The sequence below is a fragment of the Lytechinus variegatus genome, chromosome 4 (genome assembly GCF_018143015.1).
Source record: "Lytechinus variegatus isolate NC3 chromosome 4, Lvar_3.0, whole genome shotgun sequence".
NCBI classification, from domain to species: domain Eukaryota; kingdom Metazoa; phylum Echinodermata; class Echinoidea; order Temnopleuroida; family Toxopneustidae; genus Lytechinus; species Lytechinus variegatus.
The window spans coordinates 36441844-36457650 of NC_054743.1; the positions used below are offsets into that span (position 1 = coordinate 36441844).

A 15807-nucleotide genomic window follows, 5' to 3' on the forward strand; every position below is an offset into this window, starting at 1 on the left:
TAAAATTTTCCAAAATAATGAGATTTTATTTTATATGAATTAATTATGCTAATTTATGCATAAATCATACTTTTTGCTCTAATTCACTAAATAAAGCTCCTAGAATGCTTATTTTTGGTAAAAATTTTCTTTGTAGCATTCTTAACAATCGTAATTCAAAAAAACTTTGGTTTGGAAATAAATTTCTTATGTATTTTATTGTTTTATGAATTTCTTATGTATTTCTTTGTTTTTTTACTTTTTGTTTTTTCAATGGAAATTGTTCCAGACATAATTCTGATCATAAACAAGGCAAAATTAATTAAGTTTAATCAGTAAAAGTAGAAATAATGATACATTTATGAATTTTGGCTAAATACGCAATTTGCATTGGATTTGTACATGAAATCACGTTTATGAGCAATTTTGGGTCTGACATGCACTTGCATAATGTTGTGTAATGTCGTAACCGCGTACCCGGGCGTCACAACTTTGGTCTCAAAATTTGCGCGAGACTTGAATGTAAAAAGTCAGTGAGCTGCAAGGTGAAAAAATTTCACGCAGCAGATATATCGCGAAAATTGTTGAGGGGGGGGCCATTATGGCCCCCCCCCCCGGGAGAATTAGGGTTAAGTTAAAATGCAAAGCTTGTTTGTTATTCCCACAAGGTTTTGGTTCATACCAAATGGGAATGACCATAGAATCAAATGCTACTTCCTTCTTAACAAGTTGTACCAGTATTAGTTTACATTTTCCCATGGATCATTCAGGTCTCCCATCTCTTTCATGTATTCTACTCTTTTGTCAAGTCCATGTGATTATCCTTTGTTTACAACTTAATTGTTATTAAGCTTCCTGTTTAAGGGATAGCATTGGATGCAATGTTCCTTATATCCACAGTTGCAACTATAATCTCTGTGAAAACAGATCTGCCAATGGGATACTATTAGTTCAGTGATGATGGTGACCTGTTTTTATCTTATACTCGTACTAGAGCACACAACAGATTTCAAGTCAGTCGTCATTTTCAAGTGAATGATAGAACATCAAAACTTGTACTGCATTTATCAGCCAGCTGCCTTGGTGAAATAAAGCTGATACAATTGTGAATTACATGTTTTGTGAAGAGTCAGTACTTCAACATGTTACACTTTTAAGGTTAGAAATTATATATAACTTGACACAAGTGATCAACTAAAGCCAAATTAAATTTTTCATCTAGTGTAGAATTTGAAGAAGAAATTCGAGGAACAAGGCAGAATCAAGGGTCTTATTCTGGGATTCACTCAACGACATCTGCACAACCGGCAAGTTATGTTGGAACACTCAGGTGTCATGACTAAAAGACGTCATAAAGAAATTCATGCAACTACTGTGGTATATGATAAAACAGGTCACCATCATCACTGAAATAAAAGTACCCCATTAGGAGAGCGAAGTTGGCTCAGTCGGTAAAGTGTCTGACTGTTGAACCAAACTAGTCCACCCCGGGCGGGTGACTGAAGCCAGTAAGTTGTGTGTAAACGTCTCTCCCCTGTTTCATAGATGCAGGCTATGTTACAGTGGATAACACTCCGTCCTTCAGACAGGATGTTAAATTGAGGCCCAGAGTAGAAGAGAGTCACCACCTTTGCACTTTAATAACCCACTGCACTACCAATATTCGAATAAGCGTAGGGGGACATCCCGGTGTAGTGGTCCACCTGCATTCCCCCAACCAGTTATATCGGTAGGAGAGACCTGCAGGTCACAGTCCTATGTGCGGGCCCTTCTAGGCGATCCAGATTGGCTGGCTCCTCCAAAAAGTGCGCCTTTGAATGTCTTTGACAGATATATGGCACTATACAAAAGCTGTGCATCATCATCATCATGTTTCCCTTGAAGTTCCATAACTCCATTAATTCAGAGGAGATGCAGGAAGATTTTCTACATTTCAGAAAGCCATTTTTAATAATTCTGATTTCTCATTGACCTAGGCAACAACATCGATCGTTACAAAAACATGACCAACTCGGGTAAAATTTTCATTGTTTATTCCACTTTGAACTAAACTGTACATACATGAATCTGCCAATTTTTTAATTGTATTTTACAAAGAAATAAGTTAACAAAACTGGCAATAACGTGAGCTGGATGAGAAATGTGAAGAATCCTACATGTATGGGAGGAGTTTGGGGAGGGGAGGGGGGATTGCTATAGGTTTTGACCTGAATGGTCAAGTCCTCAAGTGCTACACTGTATCATGTAACACCAATATTCAAAAGCAGTATTCAATTTCCAATCATTAATAAGCCTTTGAATAATTTGGTAATTCAAATATTCCCAGGTCTAGTACTGAGAAGAAAAAAAACACACAAAAACACTATAAAATTACAAAAAAATGCTGTGATTAATCACCTATCCCTGTTTCTTTCTCTATATTTGTCCCTGTTTTGCTCCCTGTACCTGTTATCTCTGTCTCCACCCCTTCCACTGTATCTATCCTTCTCCCTTCTTTCATCTTTCCGTCTTCTTCTTTCTTCATCTCTCCCTCGATCATCCTCCCTGGGTCTATCTTCTCTGGATCTATCGTGACCCGTTCTCCGTCTTGAATACCTCTCATCGTCCGATGACCCCGACGCCGCCTTACGATGGCTTGCTTTAGCCCGTTCTTTTCTCATCTCGTCCTCGCTCTCTGAGTCGTCCCTTGCTCTTTTCTCCTTTCTTCTCCGTTTTCTGTCATCTTCCGAGGAACTCGAGCCCCCTCTCCGGTCTTTCTGTCTCTTTTTCTTCTGATGCCTTCTGTCGTCCCTGTAAGATTCTTCAGAAGAACTGTCCCGCTTTGTGTCTCTCTTCTCCTTCTGTGGAATGATGAGCAGCAAAAAGTTTAACATTTTACAATAGAGTAAATCTTCAAAATATACATGTAGTGATCAATCAGGCGTCTTTCTCTGAAAAAAAAAATGAGAGACTGTCAAAGAGATCATCGAAAGAATAAACAAGACCTTTAAAAGTTTAAGGAGAATGAAACCTTTGGAACAAGATAGCTTGTGTGAAAACAGAAAAATCAAAGAAGCAGATCAACAAAAGTTTGAGAAAAATAATAATGAGAAAGTTATGAGCATTTGAATATTGCGATCACTAATGCTATGGAGATCCTCCCATTGGCAATGCGATAAAGATGTGTGATGTCACACATCTTTATCTCTTTTTAACTCTCCCCATTACTTTAGAATATATTTCAGTTAAAATGCCTCTATTATCACATCTAATAGTAGATCATGTGCTCTTTCTATAGAAGGGCATGTAATACAACTTTTCAAATACATCATGGATAAAGAGTTTGTATCACCATAAGAAATAGCAAAAAGATACATTTTTGTGGTATTTTATAGTCCATCAAAAGGAAAGTTGTTCACATGTGACATCAAGCAACCTTGTTTCATTGCCAATGGGTGGATCTCCATAGCATTAGTGGTTGCAATATTCAAATGCTCATAACTTTCTCATTATTTGTCCGATTTTTCTTAAACTTTCTTTGTTTTTAATCGACATAAGCCTACTTGTACTAAAGTTTTCATTCCCCTTTAATTGAGAGACTGCTGAAAGACCATTATACAGAAAGACCGGTGAAAGTCTGTTTTGAAATTTTCAAAAAAAGTTTTGGATCCCACGTTTTTGAGACCACAAAGACCGTTGAAAGATTGGCACAGAATCACCTAAGACCTCACAGAACATTGCAAGTTACTAAAACTTAGCCAATTCTAGGCTTGAGAATGTGTTTTACATAATCAAGACAATACGCACATATATCATTTTGCAAATGTAAATTAAAAAAATTTATCCAGTAAAACACATCTATTAATATCCTTCACTACTGTTTTGGGGCACATGGATTAAAAAATTATGTCATGAAATGGAATAGGGACATGCACTTTCAAAAACTTTAAATAGGCTTCAATAGGCTTTATCTCTATAGATGCAACATGTATATCGACTTATGAATGAATCTTGCAAACCTTTTTTGATTTATTTCTGTGCCTTTCATTTTCACTGTCACTTTCAGATGAATATCTCCTTTGCTTCTTTTGATAAGACCTTTGGTGACCTCCGTAATTGTCGTCCTCATCAAGCACTAAACCATACTTCTGTCTGTTTATTGTAAATTTATCAAGGTTAAGGAAAATATAATATTAAGGGCTGGATATTACATAACACTGGTCTCGTCAAGTCATCATGATGATATGATCATCGTCATCATCGTCATTGTTATCGCCACCACCACCACCATCTTCATCACCACTAATATTATTTCCACTGCCACTACTATGCTTTTCATCATTACCATTGCTGTTGTCATCAACATCGTCATCATCATCATCTTTATCATCATAATGTTCATCACCATCATCAACATCTTCATGATCATCATCATCATTACCAGTGTACCACCATCATCAGCATCATTATCATCATCGTCATCATCATCACCACCACCATCTTCATCACCATCAATATCATTACCACTGCCACTATTATACCTTCCATCATTACCATTGTCGTTGGAATCAACATCATCGTTATCATCATCTTTATCATTATCATCATCTTCATCACTACATCATCATCATCGTCATCACTTCTGCATCATTATCATCATCGTCATCATCATCGTCGTCATTATCACCACCACCACCATCTTCATCACTATCAATATCATTACCACTGCCACTATTATACTTTCTATCATTACCATTGTCGTCATCAACATCATCATCATCATCATCTTTATCATTATCATCATCTTCATCACCATCATCAACATCTTCATCATCATCATCAACATCTTCATCATCATCATCATCACTACCACAATCATCATGGTCATCATCATCAGCATCATCATAATCATTATCGTCATCATCATCATCGTCATTATCACCACCATCTTCATCACCATCAATATCATTTCCACTGCCACTACTATACTTGTCATAATTACCATTGCTGTTGTCATGAACATCATCATCATCTTTATCATCATAATTTTCATCACCATCATCAACATCTTCATCATCATCATCATCACTACCACCATAATTGTCATCATCAGCATCATTATCATCATCATCATTGTCATTATCATCACCACCGCCATCTTCATCACCATCAATATCATTTCCACTGCCACTATCATACATGTACTTTTCATCATTACCATTATCGTCGTCATCATCATCATCATCATTATCATCATCTTTATCATTATCATCATCATCTTCATCACTACCACCATCATCATCGTCATCATCAGCATCATTATCATCATCGTCATCATCGTCGTCATTATCACCACCACCACCATCTTCATCACCATCAATATCATTACCACTGCCATTATTGTACTTTTCACCATTACCATTGTTGTTTGAAGGTTTGCATGGTGGCATGTACAATTGCTGATGTGGTTTACGGTACACCATGTGGAGTGTTATAGAAGCAGTGGATAGAAGAAGAGAGGAAGTGGATAGGCGAGAAAGTGGAGATTTGAGAATAGAGTATTCTTTCTTGAGAATAGTCCTGAAAAGGACTGTAAACCAGAAGGAATGTTGAGTGAGAACAGCTTGAGTAGTAGAGCTGATGAGGAGATGCTGGCTTGCGTCGGCGAGTAGAGATGATGAGTAGTAGAGAGACTCGACGTTTCGGACAGGTTGACTGTCCGTCTTCAGGAGTGAGTGTTCGCTCGGCGTGTGGCGGTACTTATGGCGTGCGTGCGGACGTGGGGGAAAGCTCTAGGCCGGCGGTCACGGCGGGTTGACGTCGTAGGTGGCGCTCTGTGTGTGGGTCGGCGGTTTTGGCGGGAAACGAGTGGGCGTCGTATGCGGACGTGGTGAGTAGACGGCGGCGTGAGTTACGGCGGCGTGTGTGTGTGTCGGCGGTGTGTACATCAATGGTGGCGTTCTGTGCGTGTTGGTCGGCGGACTCGTCGGGTGAGCTTCGGCGGGAGTGAGTGGGTGGCCTGGTGTACGGATGAGGTGTTGGGTCGTCGGCGGAGGTTGTAGCGAGGTGTCGGTGGCGGTGGTGTGTGTGTCGGCGGAGTCCCTGGTTGAGTTGGTGATGCAATCAGACTGCTGTGTTGGGTAGGAGGGCTCGGTGGAGTGACGGTGGACGGCTGGTTGTTTGTGGATTGGTTAGAAGTTTGATGGTGACGTAGGATTGGGTGCCAGATGCTGTTGATGTGGAGGCCAGGGTCTTGAGGCACAGTGTTGTGTTGATGTATCTCAATGGCTTCCCTGACCCTTCTGGTATTCCAGTGCCGGATGTTGGTGATTAGGTGGCTCCTTTCCCATTCTATGCGGTGATTCTCTTGTTGTGCGTGCTTGACGATGGCGGATCGGTCCCAGTCGCTGCGTCGGTGGTGGGTCTTGTGTTCCTTTAGTCTGGTGTCGAAGTCTCGGCCGGTTTCCCCAATGTAGACTTTACCGCAGTCGCAGGGGATCTTGTAGACGCCTGGTTGTTTGTTGGACGGGTGCTTGTCCTTATGAGAGTGAAGGATGGAGTGTAGTTTTCGAGAGGATTGGTGTCTGACGAGGATGTTGGCAGAGTGAAGGATGCGTTGTAGTCGGTGTGAAGTCTTGCCGATGTAGGGTAGTACTATGGTGGCGACGGGCTTGGTTTCGGATGGGTTTTCGGTGCTGTCGGTGCTGGGTTGATGGTTGGGTGGTTGAGTCTTGATCCTTCTTCTGGGGTAGTGGTTGATGGTGGTGAGTGCATTGGTCACGTGCTTGAGTTCTTGATGTAAGTGTGCCTTGTCGCTGAGTTGGTGGGCTCGTCTGATGAGTGTGTTGGCGACTGATTGGTGGATGGACGGGTGGTGGTGTGAGCGGAAGTTGAGGTAGCGGTCTGTGTGGGTAGGTTTCCGGTACACCTGGTGAGATGGGAATCCAGACGGTGTCTTAGTGATGAGAACGTCTAGAAATGGAACTACAAGGAGCAGCCATGGGGTCACCTCTCTCACCAATCATCGCTAACATCTTCATGGAACACTTTGAGCACCAAGCACTCAAGACTGCGGACAAACCTCCTTCACTCTGGCTCCGCTACGTCGACGACACCTTTGTCATCTGGCCGCACAGCACACCCGACCTTCACCAGTTTCTCAACCACCTCAACAACCAGCACCCCAGCATCAAGTTCACCATGGAGACCCAACGCGACAACTCAATTCCATTTCTAGACGTTCTCATCACTAAGACACCGTCTGGATTCCCATCTCACCAGGTGTACCGGAAACCTACCCACACAGACCGCTACCTCAACTTCCGCTCACACCACCACCCGTCCATCCACCAATCAGTCGCCAACACACTCATCAGACGAGCCCACCAACTCAGCGACAAGGCACACTTACATCAAGAACTCAAGCACGTGACCAATGCACTCACCACCATCAACCACTACCCCAGAAGAAGGATCAAGACTCAACCACCCAACCATCAACCCAGCACCGACAGCACCGAAAACCCATCCGAAACCAAGCCCGTCGCCACCATAGTACTACCCTACATCGGCAAGACTTCACACCGACTACAACGCATCCTTCACTCTGCCAACATCCTCGTCAGACACCAATCCTCTCGAAAACTACACTCCATCCTTCACTCTCATAAGGACAAGCACCCGTCCAACAAACAACCAGGCGTCTACAAGATCCCCTGCAACTGCGGTAAAGTCTACATTGGGGAAACCGGCCGAGACTTCGACACCAGACTAAAGGAACACAAGACCCACCACCGACGCAGCGACTGGGACCGATCCGCCATCGTCAAGCACGCACAACAAGAGAATCACCGCATAGAATGGGAAAGGAGCCACCTAATCACCAACATCCGGCACTGGAATACCAGAAGGGTCAGGGAAGCCATTGAGATACATCAACACAACACTGTGCCTCAAGACCCTGGCCTCCACATCAACAGCATCTGGCACCCAATTCTACGTCACCATCAAACTTCTAACCAATCCACAAACAACCAGCCGTCCACCGTCACTCCACCGAGCCCTCCTACCCAACACAGCAGTCTGATTGCATCACCAACTCAACCAGGGACTCCGCCGACACACACACCACCGCCACCGACACCTCGCTACAACCTCCGCTGACGACCCAACACCTCATCCGTACACCAGGCCACCCACTCACTCCCGCCGAAGCTCACCCGACGAGTCCGCCGACCAACACGCACAGAACGCCACCATTGATGTACACACCGCCGACACACACACACGCCGCCGTAACTCACGCCGCCGTCTACTCACCACGTCCGCATACGACGCCAACTCGTTTCCCGCCAAAACCGCCGACCCACACACAGAGCGCCACCTACGACGTCAACCCGCCGTGACCGCCGGCCTAGAGCTTTCCCCCACGTCCGCACGCACGCCATAAGTACCGCCGCACGCCGAGCGAACACTCACTCCTGAAGACGGACAGTCAACCTGTCCGAAACGTCGAGTCTCTCTACTACTCATCATCTCTACTCGCCGACGCAAGCCAGCATCTCCTCATCAGCTCTACTACTCAAGCTGTTCTCACTCAACATTCCTTCTGGTTTACAGTCCTTTTCAGGACTATTCTCAAGAAAGAATACTCTATTCTCAAATCTCCACTTTCTCGCCTATCCACTTCCTCTCTTCTTCTATCCACTGCTTCTATAACACTCCACATGGTGTACCGTAAACCACATCAGCAATTACCATTGTTGTCGTCATCATCATCACCATCATCTTCATCATCATCACCTTCATCATCATTATCATCTTCATCATCATCACCTTCATCATCATTATCATCATCACCTTCATCATCATCATCATCATCATCATCACCTTCATCATCACCGTCATCATCAACACCATCATTATCCTCACAATCATATCCCTATCAACTCCAACATCACAATTACTACCACCAACATTATCCACAACATGGAAAGGATACGACTGTTTACTCTTTGTGTCCTTTATGGCATATTTAGAGCTTTCTCCGCCTTTCTGAGGTATCACTGGGCCTGCATATGGAAACAAAAGAATATCAATTAAATATGATTCAAATAGTTTGAAGGGTACTATGATTAGTACAGGGGGGGGGGTTAAATCTAGGCCACAGATTGCATGACAGAAATAAAAATTTGCATGATGGAACAAAACTGTCTAATCTACCGGTTGCGCAATTAAATTTCACTATAAAATCTTTCATTTTATATTATTCTATAATGTATGGATCAAATGAAGTACATGCTGAACTAAACATAAACCCTAATCTAAATCTTGACATTAGTCTAAGCCAAAAAACAAACCAAAAACTAGTTAATTCATTCTCTCTCTTCAGAGAAATGAGATACTCCCATATCACATGAGTGAATTGATGTGTCACTTTGTTTTTCAAACTAGGGGTCTGCTTCACAATGGTGATTACACATAATGCACGACTCCAAAGTATGATCTGACCAATAGGGTAATGTGTTGAATACCTCATGCAGCTGGAAATTTAAGTGTGATTTTTATCAGACTTACGGTCATTGTGAAACACTGCCCATAGTCACATTACATGAACACAAGTCTCATTACGATAATTTTTGTCATATTGGCATGGAAACCATAATCTCTAACTGGCTGCTGAGCTATGTAACCAAAGATATAACAATTGATAGTGAAATTAAATTGCCATTATGGGAAGTTTTTATGCAGCAGTGGGATCGTGAAACGTTCTCTGATATCATACCTGATGGTCCCGTTTTGAGTTTGGCTACAGACTGGCTGAAATCGACATGAATCCGACGGTCATCGATGAGAACATTATCCATCTTGAAGTACGCTTCTTCACAGTCTTCCTCCTAGCAAATCAAAGAAAGACATAAAAAATGATGTGATAGATGTAAATGTGAGAAATGTAAGAAGGTAAAGGTATAGGAGAGTGTTTCATAAAGCTATTTGCAAATTTATGCACAACTTTCAATATGAGAATCAGGTAAATGTGGTGGTGGTCGTAGTAGTATAGTAGTAGTAATAGTATTAATCAACATTATAAATCTGGTTTGAAGTCCCTGACTACAAGGGTAGCTGGATTACTAAACCAGATTTTCAATCATTTTTACTTGAATCAGTTAAAATTTAAAAAGAAATTTTAGATTAAAAGCTGTTAACATAATTATTATCATTATCATTCCTGTCCTCCACTGTTATCATCATAAATCACACTTCTTTCATTATAACCATCCTCACCTTTTTGTAAATGTATTAGTATTCTTAACAAGCACTTCAATGAAAAACCACCACCACCACCACCACTTCCAATACCATTTAAAAAAATGATATAGAAAAGTTATGATCACCTTTAAAAGATATAGAGAGAAACAGTGAGTTTCTTTGCTATTTTGATATTATTTTGGAAGAATATTATGTGGTTTCCCCCAAATGTTAATATTTTTCAGAAGGCTAACAAATGAAAATTGTCAAATAGAACAAGGGTATTTATATTCACATTTAAAATAACATTTAAAGTTACGACTGGATTTATAATTTTATTGAAAGCTGAGAGCCTCTTCAATCATCTGGTACTGAAGTGTACAAAAGGGCATTTACCTTATACTAGTGTGCAATCATTTAAAGCATTTTAATCATTAGTTTCTTTTGTAAATGATATGAAAAATAGGGAAAATGTATTTCAGTGCCTTGTCTTTAAAAGAGTTACAATTGATCCAATCAATCTCAACTGTATGAAAATCCACCAATGTCACAATTCTTTCATAGGGAATTTGAACAATATCCTTTGTAAACAAAGAGAAGCACACTGAGTTTTCAAGAAAACAATACATGTATGAATATACAGCAAATAAAAAGAAAATAAAAATTGAAGTAACATGCATTTTAGATGTTGATGTTGCTGGCTTTCCATAGTTGTGGTTGATTGGATCAATCACAATTCTTCATGAAACAGGACCCAGATTCTGTACACCACAGGTGTCCAATTATCATTTTAGATATAGTTACCCTTTCAAATTCAATGAAGGCATAGCTGAGTGAGTCTCCAGTCACCTTGTCTTTGATCACTTCACAACTGTATAATAAATAGAAAGAGAAAGGAATACAGGAAGGAAATATATTATTCAATCAATTCGATTTTTATTAAAATCAAATTAAGGTCACGTGGAAAAAAAAACCAATTGCAAGCAATTTTACAATTAGAGAACATTGAAATATTGTACTAATAATAGAGTAACAGATTAAAATACTTTATCCATTACTTCAGCGTAAGAAATTCATGAGGGTGATGGGCGATTTTGCTTCGATCAGAACCCAAATCACCCCTAAAATTCCCCCATAATACATGTTTTGGGGTGACCATTCTTTCTAGAGTAGCCCCAAGATCTGTCACAAACAAAATTTAATATTTGATATTCAATATTTAATATATTTAAAAATCAATTTAAGATTATGTCGAAAATCAATGTTTTATGGCAGAATAATTATATTTCCTTTTTGCTGCATAATTACTTGTTACCCCTAAAAAGTAGGCATATTTGTACAGGGAAAATGTAAATTGCTCAAACTAAAATTACGAGCATGTAGCTCTTTTGCTAAATTTTCTGATTCTTGGTTTTGCAGAAAACTGGGACTTTCTTTAATAAAAGAAATGAGTCTTTGGTTACCTGGAGATTTTTCCAAATCTGGAGAAAATTATTTCCAGATCCTCTGATGTCGTGAGTGGATTCAGCTTACAAACAAAGAGGACATTTTCTGGAGGCTTCACGTCTGCATCAGGCAAATCACCAATCTATCAGAGAGGTACAGATGGAAGCAAGTTTGATATTGTATTTGTTAACAAACCTAAAAGGGGGAGTGGCAATCCACTGCCCTAGACATTTGGGCAGATATGACCACAACATACAGAGTCTGTCACTTAAAAAATCCAGGGGGCCGTTTCATAAAGCTTTTCGTAACTTAAGAGCGACTTTAAGAACGACTGGTGAACCTTTCTTACGCGCTTAACCATCGCCTATAAATACACCATTTACCGCAAGAAAGGATCACCAGTCGTTCTTAAAGTCGCTCTTCACTTACGAACAGCTTTATGAAATACCCACCAGAACTCCTTTATACTTTTACAGATTTTTGCCAAAACTTCCAAAATATGTTTCTTTTGTTTTCTGCTTTTATCAAAATCAATCTTACATGTACATCAGGGTGAATTTCCCATTTAAAACTTCAAGTAATATTGATTTATAACTTCAAGCAAAATTAATTTAAAACCTTTAATCAACCAAGCTGGACGGCAGCTAAGAAATATTACCAATCAGAATTTATTAATTCTTTGGTTAAATCTATTGGCTCGTAACGTTAAGATATTGTCACATTTTGTACCACCCCAAGGGCGAAGGTGCCAATTTGAAAAAATTAAATATTAGGATGATATAGTATTTACTTGACAAATTGAAAGTCACGACATATACGTTTTCGCACACCAGCAAATCAACAATTTATGATGTACAAAGTCTGTAATCACAGACCATGGGATTGGAGGGAAGTTCATCCCAGCCCATAAACATGCTGTTATGGACAAGGCTTTTCATTTTTCAAGAACCCTTGAGGTTTTACAATTCTGGTTTGCATAACTCACCATTTCCAGGATCTGCGCATTGGCTGTGGCATCTTTCTTTTTCTCTTCCTCTTCCACTTCTTCCTTGCTCTTTCCTTTGTCGTCTTCAATCTCTTCATCCGCACCGATGCGTACACTCTGCAAAAATCATCAACAATAAAACAAACAGAAAAGATCTTGACAAAACTGGAATACTTCATAAAAAGTTTAGTCAGTGATTATCACTGACTAATCTTCTCTAAGCCGATCAAATGCAAGTATTTGCAGAAACTTGGTGACTATTTGTTTTGTGAAATAGTCCAAAGTTAGTGAAAATCGTCACTGCACAGAAAGAAATGATTTACATTTGAATGATTGTTTAGAACTGTACAAAGATTTTTATCTGAGAAGAAAATATTTCACCATCAAATTCAAATTTATTTATTTCACTTTCATCAAACAAAAACAAATTGTATACCATATGAAAACATAAGTATTTGTATCCGTTGCAAAAAACCAAAAATGATAATACATATGTTGTGAAAAAAAAAACACTTACACAATTTAGGCAACACATTGGAGGTTTCAAATAAGTATACTATTTTTCAATAGAAATTAAATTAAGATGGAAATGGAGGGGTCCACTAAAAAGCAATGTTTGTACAATGTGGGCCCCTCAAAAAATAGATAACCCAACAAATAACAAAGTACAAATACAGATATATGTAATCAAATAAAAAATATCTATAGTATAAATGAGAGAGAAATAATACAAAATAAATACGAAATTATCAAAAATTATAAGTTGTATAGGACAAAACAACTTGTCCTAAAATATATCCACCCTTCCCAGCCCTCCCCCCCCAGAAAAGGAAAGGAAAAAGGGGGAATGCCCTGAGAAGATGGATGGGTGCTGCTGAACGTAGGCAGAACACCATCTTGAAGGGTAAAAGGTCTGATTGAGCACACAGCAACATGTTCCAGTCATATAAGTAAAGTCTTATGCACATGCCACTAACAAACAGATTTATGAATTTCCTCCCCCCCCTTCCCAAGAAAAGAAAATAAATAAACATAGAGTGCCATTCAAGCGCAGTCAGGATTGCAGAACCATCAATAGCTATATAGTATCCTGGATGCTTTGTTGACTGGCCTTCATGCCCCTCACATTGCCATAGGTGATTTGTTGTGCCCTTTTTACATTTTTCCATTCACACTTTATTATATAATAATATGCCCATTTATAGAGCTCAGTTACAATGTGCATATATTCAAATGCGCTTTGATACTTAGTATCATATTATTACCCCGGCTGTAGCTACGCCGCTATATTAATAGGCGCTAAAGCGTTCAAGGAATAAATGCTACTAGGTATCCATTCACCTCATAAATTTTATGCGAAAGAAATTACGCCATGGCTGGGATTCGAACCGGATAAGAAAATTTCCTATGGAAACGTCGGTTTGGCATAACAAGTGGAATGCCTCTGGCCGTCTCACCTGCATCACACGGTTCAATATAGCAGCAGTGCTGACTTTGAATACTACTCTAACTCGCACAAGATGTTCAGTGATACATGGTTACTCTTATGTCCACTTTTTATGAACTAGACCAATAAACTTACAGAGATATGATGGTTATTCAACAAAAAACCCAACATGGCCAAAGTTCATTGACCTTACATGACCTTTGACCTTGATCATGTGACCTGAAACTCCCACAGGATGTTCAGTGATACTTGATTACTCTTATGTACAAGTTTCATGAATGAGATCCATAAACTTTCAAAGTTATGATGGTAATTCAACAGATACACCCAATTCGGCCAAAGTTCATTGACCTTTGACCTTGGTCATGTGACCTGAAACGCGCACAGGATGTTCAGTGATACTTAATTACTCTAATGTCCAAGTTTAATGAACTAGACCAATAAACTTTCAAAGTTATGATGGTAATTCAACAGATACCCCCGATTCGGCCAAAGTTCATTGACCCTAAATGACCTTTGACCTTAATCATGAGACCTGAAACTTGCACAAAATGTTCAGCGATGCTTGATTACTATTATGTCCAAGTTTCATGAATCAGATCCATAAACTTTCAAAGTTATGATGGGAATTCAACAGATATCCCCAATTCGGCCAAAGTTCATTGACCCTAAATGACCTTTGACCTTGGTCATGTGACGTGAAACTCATGCAGGATGTTCAGTGATACTTGATTAACCTTATGTCCAAGTTTCATGAACTAGGTCCATATACTTTCTAAGTTATGATGTCATTTCAAAAACTTAACCTCAGGTTAAGATTTCAATGTTGATTCCTCCAACATGGTCTAAGTTCATTGACCCTAAATGACCTTTGACCTTGGTCATGTGACATGAAACTTTAATAGGATGTTCAGTAATACTTGATTAACCTTATGCCCAAGTTTCATGAACTAGGTCCATATACTTTCTAAGTTATGATGTCATTTCAAAAACTTAACCTCAGGTTAAGATTTGATGTTGACGCCGCCGCCGTCGCCGCCGCCGTCGGAAAAGCGGCGCCTATAGTCTCACTTTGCTTCGCAGGTGAGACAAAAATTATCCGCATGACCTGGCATTGTAATATTTGGATATCTACTATTCAAAGGTAAATTCTATAGAGTATAGCTTGGTAACTTTAGACTTCATGGCCCGCATTCTGACATCCTGTTTAACTGAATTAAAGGCAATGATTTCACTCTGTGGTAAAACTACGGGAAGCCCAAAATGCAAAATTTTGTTTACATCATATTTATAATGTTCATAATGCTCTATCTCATTGCTGTTATGATGAATATAACTATTCTAGCCATCATTTCAAGGTATTATTATGGATGATTCAAAGGTCAAATGAGCTGAAAAACTGAATCTGTAATAGAGGTCTTAAAATTGCTTTAAAACATGGACATACTGCAGCTTTTCTACATGTACTCATCAGTGTAAAATTGCATGAATGACTAGAGCGAGACAATACATCAGAAAGAGACCATGGAAGCTAAACGGCGAGCTGTGATTGGCTGTCAAGGTAAAAAATTTAGGCCTAGTATCAGCCGTAAATTGAAGCAAAGCAACTAAAATAACGCAAGGGTTAGAGGTCTGCGTCACATATTTGGCTGGCCATAACTAATCCACAACTTAAACTAGAGTTTGGAATAAGCCAGAACTCAGAATACGGGTCTATGACTTC

At 39.7% G+C, this 15807-nt stretch overlaps 1 protein-coding gene across 2 annotated transcripts in view; it reads right to left on the reverse strand.

Moving 5' to 3' along the window:
• Positions 1 to 1990: 1990 nt before the first annotated feature.
• Positions 1991 to 15807, reverse strand: part of LOC121413960 (peptidyl-prolyl cis-trans isomerase-like 4) — a 41668-nt gene continuing 27851 nt past the window's right edge. Inside the window, exons 7-13 of one of the 2 annotated variants that reach the window (XM_041606984.1) lie at positions 12638 to 12754; positions 11670 to 11794; positions 11011 to 11077; positions 9743 to 9854; positions 8960 to 9029; positions 3978 to 4110; positions 1991 to 2816 (exon numbers count right to left, since the gene is read on the reverse strand). In XM_041606984.1, the coding sequence (XP_041462918.1) occupies positions 2373 to 2816; positions 3978 to 4110; positions 8960 to 9029; positions 9743 to 9854; positions 11011 to 11077; positions 11670 to 11794; positions 12638 to 12754 (1068 nt within the window). In that variant the 3' untranslated portion in view covers positions 1991 to 2372. Of the gene's footprint in view, positions 2820 to 3977; positions 4111 to 8959; positions 9030 to 9742; positions 9855 to 11010; positions 11078 to 11669; positions 11795 to 12637; positions 12755 to 15807 lie in introns of both variants that reach the window. The other variant, XM_041606983.1, reaches the window with a different exon arrangement.